Source organism: Dendrobates tinctorius, unplaced genomic scaffold, assembly GCF_039654945.1.
Source record: "Dendrobates tinctorius isolate UK_male_01 unplaced genomic scaffold, ASM3965494v1 ptg000396l, whole genome shotgun sequence".
Classification (NCBI taxonomy): Eukaryota; Metazoa; Chordata; class Amphibia; order Anura; family Dendrobatidae; genus Dendrobates; species Dendrobates tinctorius.
In genome coordinates, this window is record NW_027362062.1 from 3,206,021 (window position 1) to 3,223,792 (window position 17,772).

Genomic DNA, 17,772 nt, shown 5'->3' on the forward strand with positions numbered 1-17,772 from the left:
GATTTTTCAGTTTCAAATATGATTTCTAAATTAAAGTGAACAGAAAAGAATTTCACTTCATGGAAAAAAAATTTTTATTACTGTATGAAGGAAACTATAAATCTAAGAAAACATTTACCATTGAAGAATATTCTATAAAATGTTACATCCAGACTAAAATTGCGCGCGTTTATACCAGGGTGTAGTACTGTGCCAACAATGCCGGGGGAGGAAGGAGACCAGCAGGGGACAATCCCAGAAATGTTATGCCAAATCTCTGTCTTCTACCTAGTAACAATAGCATCCAAATTCACTAAAGTCCTTGCTGTAAATCTGAAATGATGGCAGCGTCCAGAGATTAACTTGGCTCAAAGTGCAAATTTTCATCAAGCCTTTCAAAAACAGAAGCGCGTCTGAGGCTCCCACTGATTACAACAACACGCTGAGAGTTGTAGTTCCCCGCTGTAGTGGAGTACAGGGGTGTCTCACGGACATTATTCTAGCTGGCTGGATTTCAGACGCTCAGTAAGAGTTCAATAAATCCCAGTCCACTGATGTAAGAGCCACACGTGATTTTTTGGCGGGGTGAGAGGACTCTGTATCTCCCATGTGGTTTTCGTCTTTGGTCCTTTTCACTGGTAAATGTCCCGAGTTAGTTACAGTTTGGATTGGATTTTTTACCACCGCTGGTCTGTGGAACTGTAGGTGCTTCGTGCCGTTGGTAGAAGTCTCATAACGCCCTGGTGTCTGCAAATCTTCACAGTTTACCTTTTCTTTTCCGTCTACAGAATCAAACATACATTAGATATGTGACCAGGGAAGTAAATCTCAAGCTGATACATACTTTCTGGACACACACTCACACTTAAATTACAGAAAGACAAAAAAAATAAATAAAAAAAATAAAATAAAATAATGCTTTATGCAAACTAGATTACAAGTGCTTTGTGGGCGGATCTGAGCCTGCGGGCTCCTCATACACTGCAGGCTGCTCACTGCTTTTCAGTGTGAATTCAGTCAGACAAGCTCTGATAGTTCAGGCCGCTCCTCTCTATGCTCTTCTGAGCACAAATCTACACACTGATGTCTTTAAAACAACAAATACATATAAATCATAAAGGAATGTCAGATTTATGAGTAACCACAAGAGGAAAAAAAAAAAAAGTGTGAGCAGTCAAGGAGCTTGACAAATTTCTCAATTTATGGGACCAAAAATGCATGCTGGCAGTAAAAGACAAACAAATGGTTTTTTTTTCATTGAAACCACAAAAAAAATTACCAAGCAGCCTGTATTTTAGAAGAATGAGTGTGCGTCCAATCATGGATATCGAATTATCATAATTTTATGCCGTCTAAATTGACGCCTTTTTTAAAATACTCACAGAAGTGCTGAGCTGCTGTGCGGGACTGCGTGATTTTGCTTGGTTTAATGGAAGATGACACCAATTGGTCCCATTGACAAAAAAGCTAAAATGTAAGAATAAAATAGTTTAAGCGGATCTCCAAGTCTGGCCTCGCGCCCCTGCTTGGTTTATGCTCATTTACTATTTATGTGGCATCGACCTAATAGTTTTACTACTGATCATTAAATTACTTTTAGATTAGAATTCTTTCCTGACTATGAGGGATGTATATTAAACGAAGAATTTGGGTGCTCATCGTAAAATCTGTTTCTTGGAGCCTTCATTGGGAGACACAGGAAACCATGGGTGTATGCTGCTACCACAAGGAGGCTGACACTATGCAAAAAAGTTAGCTCCTCCTCAGTAGTATACACCCCACCGATCTACTTCATACACCAGGGAGGGTGCAGGTAGTGTCACAACCCCACACTGTGCTCTCAGTCTCTAGGTGGGAGATCAGAGTGAAACATCCCCACACTGTGCTCTCAGTCTCTAGGTTGGAGATCAGAGTGACACAACCCCACACTGTGCTCTCAGTCTCTAGGTTGGAGATCAGAGTGACACAACCCCACACTGTGCTCTCAGTCTCTAGGTTGGAGATCAGAGTGACACAACCCCACACTGTGCTCTCAGTCTCTAGGTTGGAGATCAGAGTGACACAACCCCACACTGTGCTCTCAGTCTCTAGGTTGGAGATCAGAGTGACACATCCCCACACTGTGCTCTTAGTCTCTAGGTTGGAGATCAGAGTGACACAACCCCACACTGTGCTCTCAGTCTCTAGGTTGGAGATCAGAGTGACACATCCCCACACTGTGCTCTCAGTCTCTAGGTTGGAGATCAGAGTGACACATCCCCACACTGTACTCTGTCTCTAGGTTGGAGATCAGAGTGACACATCTGCACACTGTGCTCTCAGTCTCTAGGTGGGAGATCAGAGTGAAACATCCCCACACTGTGCTCTCAGTCTCTAGGTTGGAGATCAGAGTGACACAACCCCACACTGTGCTCTCAGTCTCTAGGTTGGAGATCAGAGTGAAACATCCCCACACTGTGCTCTCAGTCTCTAGGTTGGAGATCAGAGTGACACAACCCCACACTGTGTTCTCAGTCTCTAGGTTGGAGATCAGAGTGAAACATCCCCACACTGTGCTCTCAGTCTCTAGGTTGGAGATCAGAGTGACACAACCCCACACTGTGCTCTCAGTCGCTAGGTTGGAGATCAGAGTGAAACATCCCCACACTGTGCTCTCAGTCTCTAGGTTGGAGATCAGAGTGACACAACCCCACACTGTACTCTCAGTCTCTAGGTTGGAGATCAGAGTGACACATCCCCACACTGTGCTCTCAGTCTCTAGGTTGGAGATCAGAGTGACACAACCCCACACTGTACTCTCAGTCTCTAGGTTGGAGATCAGTGACACAACCCCACACTGTGCTCTCAGTCTCTAGGTTGGAGATCAGAGTAACACAACCCCACACTGTGCTCTCAGTCTCTAGGTTGGAGATCAGAGTGACACAACCCCACACTGTACTCTCAGTCTCTAGGTTGGAGATCAGAGTGACACAACCCCACACTGTACTCTGTCTCTAGGTTGGGGATCAGAGTGACACATCCCCACACTGTACTCTGTCTCTAGGTTGAGGATCAGAGTGACACATCCCCACACTGCTCTCAGTTTCTAGATTGGGGATCAGAGTGACACATCCCCACACTGTACTCTGTCTCTAGGTTGGGGATCAGAGTGACACATCCCCACACTGTACTCTGTCTCTAGGTTGGAGATCAGAGTGAAACATCCCCACACTGCTCTCAGTCTCTAGGTTGGAGATCAGAGTGACACATCCCCACACTGCTCTCAGTCTCTAGGTTGGAGATCAGAGTGACACAACCCCACACTGCTCTCAGTCTCTAGGTTGGAGATCAAAGTGACACATCTCCACACTGCTCTCAGTCTCTAGGTTGGAGATCAGAGTGACACAACCCCACACTGCTCTCAGTCTCTAGGTTGGAGATCAGAGTGACACAACCCCACACTGTGCTCTCAGTCTCTAGGTGGGAGATCAGAGTGACACATCCCCACACTGTGCTCTCAGTCTCTAGGTGGGAGATCAGAGTGACAACAACCTCACACTGTGCTCTCAGTCTAGGTTGGAGATCAGAGTGACACAACTCCACTTTGTCACCTGTAGTACGGATTAGCGTCTTGCCAGTTGGTGGGTATATACTGCTGGGGAGGAGTTAGCGTCTTTTTCTGCATAGTGTCAGCCGCCTAGTGGCAGCAGCATACACTCATGGTTACCCGTGTCCACCAATAAAGCAATAGAGAAAGCACAGAGGGGCAGGGTTGGCACACAGTTACCTGCTCAGCCCAACCTTGAGTCCTGCAGTCCAAATGATCAAACTGGTTTAAAAGTTTCATGGACTGAACTAGGCCCGTTCTCACTTGGATTTTCTTACAGGTTGCAATGGGATCCTAAAAAGATAAAAGAAAATAAACAAACAAAAAAAAGAATAGGTGTTAGGAATGCACATGGAGGTAGCGATAACACACTAGCTCATGTGTCAGCAACCTGCGGCACACCAGTTAACATGAAAATGCAACTCTAAGTATGCCTTAATATCTGCGGCTTGTCGAGGCATGCTGGGGGTTGTAGTTTCAAAAGGGTTGCTGACCCAAGCACTAGAACTTTTCTTGCAACTAGAGTGGAGTAAAAAGATTTTCAGGACCCAGGTAAAATGGCTGCAAATGTTGACCATGGCTGCCAGGACAGACCTATCACCTTCCTCCTACCTGCGCCAACCCCTTCTGATTACTAGGCTCCCATGATGCTAGAATGCCTAATATAGAGCATAATGACATCAAGAGAGAAGATGGGGCTGCTGCAGATACGGAGAGGTTTGCTATGTCGTGTCCCATTACCATGGACTACCGCAGTGGCTGCTGGCCCAGGGCGCTGCAAATCTTTTTGCTCAAATCTCACTCCAGTATTCCCTATTGATGACCAAGTGGTAAGTACTCCAGCCCCCTCAGTCACATCAGAGACCACTGATCTATTTAACGAATGCACCCTGTGGCTTTGCAGCTGTCGCCGAATTGCAACTCTCCCTGGGGCCCAAGAGGTAAGGGGGCCACATCCACCCCCAAAGCAGGTGGAGCTGTGCATTTTGATGAGCCATTGTACTGTAGAAGGTCCATATATCGTTCTTGCACAGGACCCGCTGCTGTCGATCACCACCAGTGTACACGCTTATGCTGCAACATATTACCTGTACACCCGTGTCAGAGATGTCCAGGTATTCAAGCTGATTGAATACAAGCAGGAAGCTCACCCCCGTCTCCGTGATCTCTGGGTTACCTACAGGAGAGAGGGCAAACCATAACCATGGACGGTCTGCAGAAAGTCAAGGTGTGCAAACCTTCTCTGCAACCGATGACATATCGGGGGAACCGCTCCTTACTTTTATCAGTGCACAGAGATTTTCTATATGTATTTCACTATCCTAAAAGGAGGAGGGAAAAAACAAAAAAAATGGAGCAAATGTGCAACAGAAGAAGGGACCGTACTATGGACTGCAGAAAACCGACATATATACAACTGTCTCTCTGCCAGAATGTAAGGTAGGAAAGGATTGTGATGGGTGGCAATACCCAGAAATACATGCCTTATGAAAAAAAATCTGCAAAGCAACAAATATAAGCATGATGACTCAGTGGTTAACACTGTATGGTGGCTCAGTGGTTAACCCTGTATGGTGGCTCAGTGGTTAGCACTGTATGGTGGCTCAGTGGTTAACACTGTATGGTGGCTCAGTGGTTAGCACTGTATGGTGGCTCAGTGGTTAGCACTGTATGGTGGATCACAATCATAGGATTTAGCCAGAAGTGAAGCAATGTGAACACATTACTGCATCCAATCCCAATGTGAACAGTGCACAGGAGAGACTTACAGGACACGTCCAGGAGGGTCAGTTTCCCAAGGCCTCTCTGCAGCACGCGGACGGGAGCGGTCAGCTTCCGGACCCCAATGTCAGACAGACAGTTATCCTTTAGGTAGAGCGCCCTCAGGCTGTGGCGGCAGAAACCAAGAATCATTACATGGCACAAAACTATTAACGGTCTCATTCACAGACAAGTTTCATTTTTGCACTTCCAATTTTTTTTCTCCCCTTCTTTCAAAAGTTATGACTATTATTTTTTCCGTCGACATAGCCACAAAGGGGTTTTCTTTTTTTGGACCAATTGTAATTTGGAATAACATCGCTCAGTGTACCAAATAATGTACTGAAAAAGCGGGAAAAAATTAGGGGAAACGGTAAAAAATAATAAATAATATTTTTTTTTTTGTTTTTACTACATTAATTGAGTAATAAAAATGACCTGGGAACCTGATTGCCCGGGTCTGTATGACTGGCGATACCAAACTTGCATGGGGTCTTTTTTTCTGCTATTATTATTTTAAGGCTTAAAAAAACCGTCGCCATTTTCTGAGACCTGTATCTTATTTATTTTCCGTCGCTGAAGCTGTGAAAGGGTTTGTTTTTTACGTGACGCTGTATTTCTTATTGATACAATTTTGGGGTACATACGCCGGAATACAAACACTACAGTGCCTGCGCATGCTGTAGGAGCCATTTCTGAGGTACTGCAGCTCAGCTCCTATTGAAGTGAACAGGAAACCGTTCTATTTATTTGAGTCCTGCCACGCATCATCACCGTACCTGTCCATCGCCTCCGAGCAAAGGTGTCCAAACAGCTCGTGTCCATCCCCCAGTTTACAACACGACAAGTCCAAACTCTGTAGACCGTGAAATGATTTGATCTCCTCCAGCTTCTCGGAAACCAACAAATACCTGCACAAGACACACAAAGATGACACATCGCAATATACAGATGCTTCTCACTAAATTAGAATATCATCAAAAAGTTAATTTATTTAAGTTCTTCAATACAAAAAGTGAAACTCAAATATTATATAGAGTCATTACAGAGTGATCTATTTCACGTGTTTATTTCTGACAATGTTGAGGATTATGGCTTACAGCCAATGACAACTCAAAATCAATTACTGCATCAATGCAGCGTGGCATGGAGGCGATCAGCCTGTGGCACTGCTGAGGGGTTATGGAAGCCCAGGTTGCTTTGATAGCAGCCTTCAGCTTGTCCGCATTGTTGGGTCTGGTGTCTCTCATCTTCCTCTTGACAATACTCCATAGATTCTCTATAGGGTTAAGGTCAGGCGAGTTTGCTGCCAATCAAGCACAGTGATACTGTTGTGTGTAAACCAGGTATTGGTACTTTTGGCAGTGTGGACAGGGGCCAAGTCCTGCTGGAGAATGAAATTTCCATCTCGAAAAAGCTTATCGGCAGAGGGAAGCATGAAGTGCTCTAAAATTTCCTGGTAGACGGCTGCGCTGACTTTGGTCTTGATAAAACACAGTGGACCTACACCAGCAGATGACATGGCTCCCCAAACCATCACTGATTGTGGAAACCTCACAATAGACCTCCAGCAGCTTGGATTGTGGTCTCTCCACTCTTCCTCCAGACTCTGGGACCTTGATTTCCAAATGAAATGCAAAATTTACTTTCATCTGAAAATAACACCTTGGACCACTGACAACAGTCCTCTTCTTTTTCTCCTTTGCCCAGGTAAGACGCTTCTGGCATTCTCTATTCGTCATGAGTGGCTGACACAAGGAATGTGACACTTGTAGCCCATGTCCTGGATACGTCTGTGTGTGGTGGCTCTTGAAGCAATGACTCCAGCAGCAGTCCACTCCTTGTGAATCTCCCCTATATTTTTGAATGGCCTTTTCTTAACAATCCTTTCAAGGCTGCAGTTATCCCGGATGCTTGTGCACCTTTTCCTACCACACTTTTTCCTTCCACTCAACTTTACATTAATATGCTTGGATACAGCACTGTGTGAACAGCCGGCTTCTTAGCAATGACCTTTTGTGGCTTCCCCTCCTTGTGGAGTGTGTCAATGACTGCCTTCTGGACATCTGTCAAGTCAGCAGTCTTCCCCATGATTGTGGAGCTACTAACACAGACTAAGGGACCTTTATAAACACTTAGGAAGCCTTTGCAGGTGTATTTGTTAATTACCGTATTCTAATTTACTGAGATAATGACTTTTGGGTTGTCATTGGCTGTAAGCCATAATCACCAACATTAACAGAAATAAACACATGAAATAGATCACTCTGTGTGTAATGACTCTATATAATATATGGGTTTCACTTTTTGTAGTGAAAAACTGAAATAAATTAACTTTTTGATGATATCCTAATTTTTGGAGAAGCTGTATATTAATATGATACATTTTGCTGTTATGTCACAGTAAGAAAGAAAAAAAAAACAACACTTTGGAACATGACTAACAGGCAGTTTTCTTATTTACTTACTAACCTAAACCTCAATGAAACACCATCAAACTGCGATCACATGAGTGATGAGGGAGACGTCATCACAAAACCAATGGGGACCACCAGGGCGCATGTCAGGAGACTCAGAGGTAAAGGGATAGGTATTTATTTATTTTGCAATATTATCTACTTTATCACAACTTTTTAACAATTCTGAAAACCCTAGAGGACGTCACTGCCGTGCACCACCCTAGCTGTGGAGGAGGATCATGTCATTTGCCGTGGGAACAAGTACAAGTGAGAAGAATCTTGTTATTTTTTTAAATGTGTGTGTGAAGAGCAGTAGGACGGGGGTCAGAATTACTACATGGGGCCAAAGGAAAATTAAGTATGGAAAAAAACAAAACCCAGAAAACTATTTTGCCAGTAAAGATGCTCATTTACAAAACTTTTTTAAACCAAACAAAAAAAAGTATGAGTCATGTATTGCTGCATTTGCAACGACCCCAGCTATAAGCCTGCACTACAATCCGGAAGATAAACACCATGACAAAAATGCACTTGAAAAGAAAAAAGCATACCAAAAGGGTTTAAAAAAAGTATTTTAAAAAGTCGTATGGGCAAAAAAACAAACAAAATGTATTCACTAAAAAAGTAATCTCGTTCTGCAAAAAAATCTAGCCTCTCAAATTTAAACTTGTTTTCTATATGCATAAAATTTACCCGACTGAGTTGTAAATCCTTGTGTTAGTTGATGGACACAAATGGAGCCTCGTTAGCTGCAATGGGATCTGTCAAGTCTCCATTATGGTACCCAACAGATTAAAAAAAAAAATATAGAATAGAAGAGCAGCGTGCTCCTATTGGATGAACTAGCACACATGTGAATGAAACCTAAGCTGCAAAATCCTGTGTGTAAACGTACTTGCCCCGCAGACATAGTGACGAGAGCATCAGGTCTCCATAAGCCTCTGTGAATTTACGGAGGGCAACCAGGCCATTCTGGGGATGGCAGAACTGCAGCCTGGCCTCCGCAGCTGTGAACAATCTCTCTGCAACTTGCTCAGGAAATCCAAGCAGCGAGTCCACGTGCCGAATATTATCCGCGATCAGATCCAGCGCCATAGTGAACAGGGGCTTGGCTGAGTATCGCAGGCTCCCCTGCTCCGTATATGTGAATATAAATGGCTTCTCTTTAGGGTTACAGTTGTCCCCTTGATTCACACACAGTTGCACTGAGAAACCTTTGGAGAAAAGTCTGACGGGAGAGGTCTTTATCCGGTCACAATGAGATCCTGCCAAAAAGAGCTGACCTTTCTCCCGCACAAAGACAGGTCCAGTATCTTCATTTCCTCGAAAGTCTGAAAACTGTGACATCTGAATATCAAAAGGAGAAAAGGGATAATATAGGACATTCATGGATACCCCAAAACACTCAGCTTTCCCCTGTATATAGTGACTGCGGATTCCGGGTCTCTAAATGATGATGGCATACATTTATTCTATAAAAATCACTTTAAATTCTGTCCTGAAAAATTTCCTAATATATCTAGATCACAGTTTCAACTTTGCTTTTCAGAGCTCCAAATCCCCTGTGCAAACATTGATATAAAGAAGCCCTCCTCCTCCCATCAAAGATTTTATTCTCTTAATACACTGCTCAAAAAAATAAAGGGAACACTAAAATACCACATCCTAGATATCACTGAATGAAATATTCCAGTTGCTAATTTTTAGTCATTGCATAGTGGAATGTGTTCAGAACAATAAAACATAACAATTATCAATGTAAATCAAAATGAATATCCCATGGAGGTCTGGATTTGGATTGACACTCAAAATCAAAGTTGAAAATCAAATTACAGGCTGACCCAACTTCAGTGGAAATGCCTCATGATAAGGGAAAGATGCTCAGTATTGTGTGCGGCCTCCACGTGTCTGTATGACCTCCCTACTGTACAACGCCTGGGCATGCTCCTGATGAGGCGGCGCATGGTCTCCTGAGGGATCTCCTCCCACACCTGGACTAAAGCATCCGCCAACTCCTGGACAGTCTGTGGCGCAACTTGACGTTGGTGGATGGAGCAAGACATGATGTCCCAGATGTGCTTAATCTGACTCAGGTCTGGGGAATGGGCGGACCAGTCCATTGCTTCAATGCCTTCATCTTACAGGAACTGCTAACATACTCCAGTCACATGAGGTCTGGCATTGTCCTGCATTAGGAGGAACCCAGGGCCAACCGCACCAGCATATGGTCTCTCAAGGGGTCTGAGGATCTCATCTCGGTACCTAATGACAGTCAGGCTACCTCTGGCAAGCACATGGAGGGCTGTGCGGCTCTCCAAAGAAATGCCACCCCACACCATTACTGACCCACTGCCAAACCGGTCATGCTGAAGGATGTTGCAGGCAGCAGATTGCTCTTCACAGCCTCTCCAGACTCTGTCACATGAGCTCAGTGTGAACCTGCTTTCATCTGTGAAGAGCACAGGGCGCCAGTGGTGAATTTGCCAATCCTGGTGTTCTGTGGCAAATGCCAAGCGTCCTGCATGGTGTTGGGCTGTGAGCACAACCCCCATCTATGGACGTCAGGCCCTCAGACCATCCTCATGGAGTCGGTTTCTAACCGTTTGTGCAGACACATGCACATTTGTGGCCCTCCTATGCCCCCCTCCACGTCTCCTGGTGTACTGGCCTGTCTCCTGGTAGCGCCTCCTGCCTCTGGACACTACGCTGACAGACACAGCAAACCTTCTTGCCACAGCTCGCATTGATGTGCCATCCTGGATGAGCTGCACTACCTGAGCCACTTGTGTGGGTTGTAGAGTCCGTCTCATGCTACCACGAGTGTGAAAGCACAACCAACATTCAAAAGTGACCAAAACATCAGCCAGAAAGCATTGGTACTGAGATGTGGTCTGTGGTCCCCTCCTGCAGAACCACTCCTTTACTGAGGGTGTCTTGATAATTGCCAATAATTTCCATCTGTTATAAAGTATATTCCATTTGCACAACAGCATGTGAAATTGATTGTCAATCAGTGTTGCTTCCTAAGTAGACAGTTTGATTTCACAGAAGTTTGATGTACTTGGAGTTATATTCTGTTGTTTAAGTGTTCCCTTTATTTTTTTGAGCAGTGTATATTGCAGCCATATTATATAACACTGTGTACTTACAATTGCTCATTTTGCCTTTCTACCCAGATAATTCTTCTCTTTTCTCTGCTCTATGTAGAAACAGGAAGTCTCTTTTCCCTGCATTTATCATCTCCCTCTGCAACTCCTGACCCAGCTGCTCCTTCCTCCCCCCTACGATTGACTTTTGCAGTGACTCATACAGTGATAACTGACCTCCTGTTTCTGCGTAGAGCTTAGAAGGGTTCCTTTTTTATCACATTAGGTCATAGATCTACTGGAAAACAGAAGAATTAACTGAGCAGAAAGGCTAAATGAGATATTGTAAGTACACAGTGCTGTATGATATGATGATCGAAATATATCAAGAGGAAAAAAAATTGATGGGAGGAGGAGGAGTGCTTCTTTAAAAGATACACTTCTGGCTACCTTCAGTCACCACCAGAGGGAGCACACTGTATCCTGTCTGGTCATTGAAGGTATTTGTAAGATCCTATGCGCCCTCCTGTGACGATTGTAGGTGGTTAGCATGGTATATTTATAATTATGTATCTACAGGGGATTTGGAGCTTTTTGATTACGGATATGTTAAGAGATGATTCAGAGCACATTTTTTGGACCCACTAAGAGTCTAAAAAGGAAGAGGATGCTTCACTGGATATTTCAACAACCTTCTATAAATGCTTCCCATTCAGACCCCAAGTCTTAAAAATATATTTCAGAATTTTCATATACATGGAAAAGCTATAATCATTGACAGGTTAAGTGGATAACATTGACTTTCTGGCTACAATGGTAGCTGTGAAAAGATGGGATAGACTAGTCAGCAAGTGAACAGTCAGTTCATAAAGGGTTATTCCCATCTTCATAGAATGGGTATTATTAATAATAATTTCATTTCTATAGCGCCAACATATTCCGCAGCATTGCCGCACTGTGCTGGTAAATACAAGCAATTTTGCAATTTGCTGCTCATTTAATTTTTCAGCCATTCTTGAGATGCCACCGCTTTTATTTTGTTTCCACCTCGTTGCCTTGGAGACCGACCACTGCTGCTAGACAGCTGTGCATGTGCTTACAAGCTCTTTTCTATTTTGCTTGTAAGCGCTGTTTTGAAGCTGGCTAAGATCGCTGAATTGCAGTTACCTCCTAATCCCGACCAGGGGTGCTTACAAGCTAGACAGCAGCGATGGTCGGTCTCTCAGGCAACAAGCTGTAAACTAAAGAAAAATATCAATAAGCGGTAAATTGCGAAAGTTCTTGTTTCCACGGGCACTGACAATCTAGAAAGATGGGACTATCTCTTGAAATTGAAACTTTCAAAAGATTTTTGCTATGTAATCTGAGAGCAGCATAATGTAGGGGCAGAGACCCTGATTACAGCGATGTATCACTTACTGAACTGCTTGGTACAGTATAGATAGAATCCAAGTTTTCTCTGCCGCAGATGCAGCAGTGTTCTGAATCCTGAGCTGTGTATAACCCCGTCCAAACCTGATTAACAGCCTCCTGTGTACACTGTGCATAGGCAGAAAACTGCTAGTGGGGGGGGGCGTGGTTACACACATTAGCTGGACTGCTGTGAGATCAAGTCCTGCAGTGATAATTTTCTGCTGATAAAACACTGGATTATGGTGAAACTGCAGCACACAACCAAATAAGTGACGCATCCCTGCAATTAGGGTCTCTGCCCCTACATCATGCTACTTTCAGATTACATAGCAAAAACTTGCTGGCAGATCCCGTTTAAAGATAAGGTAGTGTTTCACACTCATGCTAGTAGTTGGGGAGTGGGGACGTCATTGCTGCAGGACACAACTGGGATCCTAACGGAATTAGAAGTAGAAAAACTGGCCAATCTCCTGATGTCCGATATTTTAGGGCGTTCTCCATATAGCTGTTAGCAGTTTGGGAACCGCACTAACGCCAGGACAGGACACTTTTGATCCATCCACACGCTCAGTCCCATTAATTGTCTATGGGACTACCGTTAATAGCCAAACGCTGTACTTCCCCTGGGAGTCCCATAGACAAACATGGCAGAGCTCCGCGCATGTGCATCGTCACTCCATCAAAGAGGCCTGATCTCAGGATCGGTGGCGGTTCCACAGGTAGGACCCCCGGTAATCATTACATAAATCTGATTAATATGGCAGTAAGATGTAGGAGAGGCGCCCAGTCAGCCCCAATAAGCTTCTTCACCTCCGCTTTCCATTAGCTTAGCCCCAATTCAGCCCTATTTGCGACAGGCTTGTTGCTAGGATACCGCACCGACTCAAGTCAGGAAACTTTTGGAAATCGCCTTTTTAGGCATTTTCTAAAAATCTGAAACCTGTTTTACCCTTTAAATGCCGGTAAGTAATGGCAGTGATGAAGAGTACATCACTTTCTGTAAAGTTTTCAAAAGCAGTAAAATTATATGAAAGCCCATTTCCCACCACTGAATATTAAAGTTTTAACCCTCGCAAGGACGTTGTGCCCCCTCCTCATAAATTACAAGGTAATTCACCTCTGTCCCCGGGTGCACAGCCGTCCGGAACCTTTCTCATTCGGAACGTTTCTTCTCGGTGCTAAAGAGCAGAAATTACCCGTGCACTTCCGGGTTATGTGATCATTTCCGGAAAAACCTTTCTGGTTTCCTAGTAACGGCATAGCACCAAGTGGAGAACCGGAGTTCCCAGCTATCTGGTGACATGACCCGGGCCGGTAACCTGTGTCTGAGCTCGGCGGGGGCGCACGTGTCTCTGGCCACCTCCAGCGATGAGAGACACCCGGCCGAGCGCATGATTGACGGGTGAGCTGCGCAGTTCTGCAGAAAATAGGCGGAGCTATTCCCCCCCAAGCAACCAATCAGAATCCAGCTGTCAGTTTACATCTTCAGGTTCGAAAATGAAAGCATTGCTCTGATTGGTCGCTGTAGTAATTGATCATTAGCTTCTTCTGGTGCAGGTTCAGCTCACATGTAGCAGCAGGCAATGACCTGTCACGGGGTTTCCCAGGGGCTTGTGCCCCTTCTAATGTAGAGGGGTAAGAATTAGAAGTCAATTCACCCCTCAAAAATCTTAAGGTGTTACACGTTTCTATAAAGTCATCCAAATACTGGGAATCGAGCCTGTAAAATGTCTGGGATTTATATATTACCCCGGTCAGTGCGAGGTTACTTCTGGGGTGTCCGGCCTCTAGGGTAAATGTTTGGAGAAGTTTTTTTGTTTTGCCATGTAAAAGTGTTCTTAAATTGGTTCTTACAGAATTTTCTCACCTCTGACTAGAAATCCAGAGACTTTTTGGACAACGACAGGAATGTTTCCACAAGAATTCATTATCAGCATGAACGGCTTGCAGAAGATCGGAAAAATCACCCTTGAGAGTTCATTAAGTAAGTTTTCTGCAGCTCGGGCTCCAATAGGTAAGGTTGATCTATATAGATTGTGACGGCGCAAGTGCAACCGACTCCTTCCACTTGGAGCAAAGGGAGTGCTTTACACTGCAGCTGCTCTCATTGTGCAGTTATACCGGCATGCTGTAGAAACATATCGGATGCTAGCCCTGCACAAGCGAGAACTGTGGGAGCACGGGACTACTAGAAATCAGGTAATAAGAAACACATTGCATCAGAATATCCGGTAGTTTGGACTAAAGCGTTACATTTGCAATTCTCATTTCCATTTACTTATTTGGGTGCTGGTAAAAACACGAAACTTTACCAATTAATTATTAAAAGTTATTTTTTATTTTATTTATTATTTTGCCTAGGTTACCTGCCACTGCTGCAGTCTTGCAGTGGTGAACGAACATGTGCGCTGTTTACAAGCTCTTTTTCTATGAGCTGCTGTGAAGCTGGCCGAGTTCGCTGGAGCACACTGTTAAATCCCAATCCGGCCAGCATCAGTACAATTGTGCTTTTCAAATTACACAGAGGCAAAGATGTCAGACTGGACAGTGCATAGTTCGGGCCTGAGGTGTGACAATGATACAGTCCGATCTGTCAATCAAGCAGGAGCGCACCGCCTGACCTAGCAAGCAGAAGGTTGGGGAGCAGTGTGCTCCTGCTGGAAATCATCAGACAATCCCTTTTAAGATTGTGAAAATATCCCGTTAAAGTGGTTGTCTCAAGTCTCACACTTATCCCTTATCCACAGGATATGGAATTAATGTTTATTGACTGGTGGTCTGACAGCTGGGACCCCTCACAAGACCGGGGATCCCAGCACCCCTTATGTGAATGGAACGGTAGTGAATAGATTTGACTGCCACCCTATTTTCTTCTATAGGTCTATAGGGGTAGTGATGCACATGTGTGAGCAGCCAGAATAAAAAAAAATGTTGTAAGGGATCTCGGAGTAAAACATGGATATTTGTAATTTTGGAGCCGGTCTCTGATTGATGCTACCTGTGGTTGAATCGTCTGACAGGTTCTCTTTAATATAATCTGCTATTTTCTCATTGTTCTTCTCTAGTACGAAGCTTAAAAGTCTACACGAGTGCATCCAAAGAAGCAACAAACTTTGAGCCGTGCATGGAAAGAGGTAAAAGCAGCCATGTTTATTTTGTTAAAGAGAACCGGTTTCCCGCAAAAAAAACGCTATTAGTCTGCAGATATGGGGTTAATCTGCAGGTTAATAGCATTACTAACCTGCCTGGTGCCTGCACGTAGCCGAACGCTGCAGGGAGAAAATTAACGTTTATTCCCCCTCCCCCAGACGCATTTGGGTTCAGTCACCACTCTGAGTAGGGGGAGCAGCGTATGGATTCACGCCCCCGGCCCTGACTGGCAGCCAACGCCAGTGTCAGTCAGGGCCGGGAGCGCGATTCCATCCGCTGCTCCCCCTACTCAGAGCGGTGCCTGAACCCGAATGTGTCCGGGGGGGAATAAATGTTAATTTTCTCCTTGCAGCTTCGGCTACGTGCAGGCACTGGGCAGGTTAGTAACTTTATTAATCTGCAGATTAATAGCGTTTTTGCTGGTGACAAGTTCCCTTTAAAGGAATTGTCTTCTCTGGAAGGGTGGCTTGAAATTGAGATGATCACAGAATGTTGCACCACTGGGACTTTTAGTATCAGCTGCAATCTCAGGAAAAATTCCCCTGCAGCAACGACACCACAGGGGATATAAGGCATGACATACTGTCAGTAGATACGAGTGCAGTCCATATAATGTGCAGACCGGCCGGGTCCTCCAGAGAGGAAATGTATGATCTTGCTGGATATTTGACATTTTACCTTTTTACAACCTCTTGGCTGGATAACTTTATATCAACCCGAAAATTAATCCTCACACCATTACTAAATGGTGGATATGTGGCAGATTCACGATTACTATTAATATGTAATGTGACTTTTCTTCTTTCCAGAACTTGAGCATGTTGAAGGCCAGTTCCAAACAGAGGAGATCGCTGTAAGTATGACGCTACGTCCCAGTACACATAGCGGATTTGTCTCTTCTGGGGCACGCGTGCTTTTTCCCTCAAATAACAATACTCTCCTTAGACCTGTGCGTTGTCCAGTTCTTCTGTTATTCCTCTTGGAAATGACAACTCTGCATTATCATTCTCCTTGTGAATTAGGATGTGTCCCTGTACAAGCTGCCATTGTTCATATGCATTTCCAGGAAAAATAATAGGGGAATGGCGCAATGCAGAAATACTGGCTCTATAATTGTTTTTAAACCTCAATATGTGGGAAAATTACCTGATTATTTTGACAGATGGTTGCACATACCTAGTGTTTATTTCCTTTACAGCAATGTGCACTGGCCGCCTAATGAATTTTAAGACTGGCATATATATGTATATATAATAAGCAGAGCTTCAGTGTAAAGCATGAAGGCTCAGATTAGCTAGTATCCATTTATTGAACTGCTCAAGAAATATGAAAGGTGCATTTTGATTGGCTGTTGCAGACAAGGCCAAATTGTCAGATAGAATGTTTTAGCAAATAAAGTGCAATTTATGTGCTGACACTTTGTAATATACATTTACACTTGTATATAGCACCAATTACTTCGCAGTTATAGGAAACCAATACACTAACAGTGACTGGTTATCCATATTGGTGTAGTCATATGACATTAATATGGGACCACATCGATCACAAACAAGCTCTGTGTCTGGGAAACGTTTTGAATGTCCTGACTCCCCTTTTTACAGGGGTTGTACCAAAAAAGGAATTTATCACTTATCCAGAAGTTACATACATGTGGGACCATCAATACATTTTAAATAGGGCAGTCCTGAACCCTATTCTCAGGATTTGTAAGGGCCCCTAACGATCAGTTTGTTATCACCTATCCTGTATTAGGGGATAACTTGCATTTATGGTTCAACCCCTTTGACGCCACAAAGCAGATTAAATTTCTTTATTTTATAAGAAAGTTTCAATCTCTTGGGTTGGAACATCCAGTCCCTATATCAGTAATATGTAAAGAGGCTGTGAATGAATATGCATGGAAAAAAAGAAATTGTGCAGATATTCCAAACATGTAATTTCATTCTTTCCCCACAGCTTCCTGGGGTGCAGGCCGTTCATTTGCGTTTTGTGATCCTCTCTGGATACGATCATTTTGTCTCCATTCGCAGTGTATCGGCTGAGAGCGCAATATGAATGACCACACCATGTGAGACAGTCGGTGGAAAGGACTGACCCAGGTCACGGTTCAAGCCGATTCTGCAAGGACCAGACAAAGTTTTCTGCAATTAAGGGAAGATGGAAATCTTATGGAATAGCTCTGTAAGCGGACACACAATCTCATTATTTTGTACAATAAATGTTATACAGTGCCCAGTTACAAATTGAACAGTTTAAACTTTCTATTCTTTAAATAAAAAATAAAGGCACCACAATTCTTCACTTTATATGCCGACAAATATGGAGAAGGGAGGTA

General features: G+C 43.9%; 2 protein-coding genes across 6 annotated transcripts; one reads left to right on the forward strand and one right to left on the reverse strand.

Annotated features, from left to right (window-relative positions):
• Positions 1-56: 56 nt before the first annotated feature.
• Positions 57-14,283, reverse strand: LRRC42 (leucine rich repeat containing 42). 2 transcript variants are annotated; one of them, XM_073563726.1, is made up of 8 exons: positions 14,152-14,283; positions 8,681-9,132; positions 6,106-6,237; positions 5,335-5,453; positions 4,654-4,742; positions 3,746-3,859; positions 1,362-1,446; positions 57-761 (listed from the first exon to the last, which is right to left on the reverse strand). In XM_073563726.1, exons 2-8 carry the CDS (start codon positions 9,130-9,132, stop codon positions 502-504), a joined length of 1,251 nt encoding a protein of 416 aa, XP_073419827.1. In that variant the 5' UTR covers positions 14,152-14,283; the 3' UTR covers positions 57-501. The 2 variants fall into 2 exon arrangements, with proteins under 2 accessions (XP_073419827.1, XP_073419826.1); XM_073563725.1 differs by lacking the exon at positions 14,152-14,283 and adding an exon at positions 13,402-13,539.
• Positions 13,553-17,731, forward strand: IFT25 (intraflagellar transport 25). 4 transcript variants are annotated; one of them, XM_073563728.1, is made up of 5 exons: positions 13,553-13,686; positions 14,162-14,268; positions 15,350-15,418; positions 16,244-16,287; positions 17,394-17,731. In XM_073563728.1, the coding sequence occupies exons 1-5, from the start codon at positions 13,586-13,588 to the stop codon at positions 17,490-17,492; spliced, it is 420 nt and encodes a 139-aa protein (XP_073419829.1). In that variant the 5' UTR covers positions 13,553-13,585; the 3' UTR covers positions 17,493-17,731. The 4 variants fall into 4 exon arrangements, with proteins under 4 accessions (XP_073419829.1, XP_073419828.1, XP_073419831.1 ...); XM_073563727.1 differs by having other exon boundaries at positions 13,559-13,686; positions 14,141-14,268; XM_073563730.1 differs by having other exon boundaries at positions 13,559-13,686; positions 14,141-14,268; positions 17,468-17,731.
• The last annotated feature ends 41 nt before the right edge of the window (positions 17,732-17,772 follow it).

What these genes read in the sequence shown, in the direction of transcription:
- LRRC42 (XM_073563726.1), bottom strand. Translation starts at nt 9,132, where the DNA reads ATGTCACAGTTTTCAGACTTTCGAGGAAATGAAGATACTGGACCTGTC. An exon ending in TGCTCGGAGGCGATGGACAG is followed by an intron (nt 5,454 to 6,105) that starts GTACGGTGATGA and finishes CTGCCGCCACAG; the next exon opens with CCTGAGGGCGCTCTACCTAA. An exon ending in TCTCTGACACGGGTGTACAG is followed by an intron (nt 3,860 to 4,653) that starts GTAATATGTTGC and finishes TTATCTTTTTAG; the next exon opens with GATCCCATTGCAACCTGTAA.
- IFT25 (XM_073563727.1), top strand. Translation starts at nt 13,586, where the DNA reads ATGACCCGGGCCGGTAACCTGTGTCTGAGCTCGGCGGGGGCGCACGTG. An exon ending in TGAGCCGTGCATGGAAAGAG is followed by an intron (nt 15,419 to 16,243) that starts GTAAAAGCAGCC and finishes TCTTCTTTCCAG; the next exon opens with AACTTGAGCATGTTGAAGGC. An exon ending in TCCAAACAGAGGAGATCGCT is followed by an intron (nt 16,288 to 17,393) that starts GTAAGTATGACG and finishes CTTTCCCCACAG; the next exon opens with CTTCCTGGGGTGCAGGCCGT.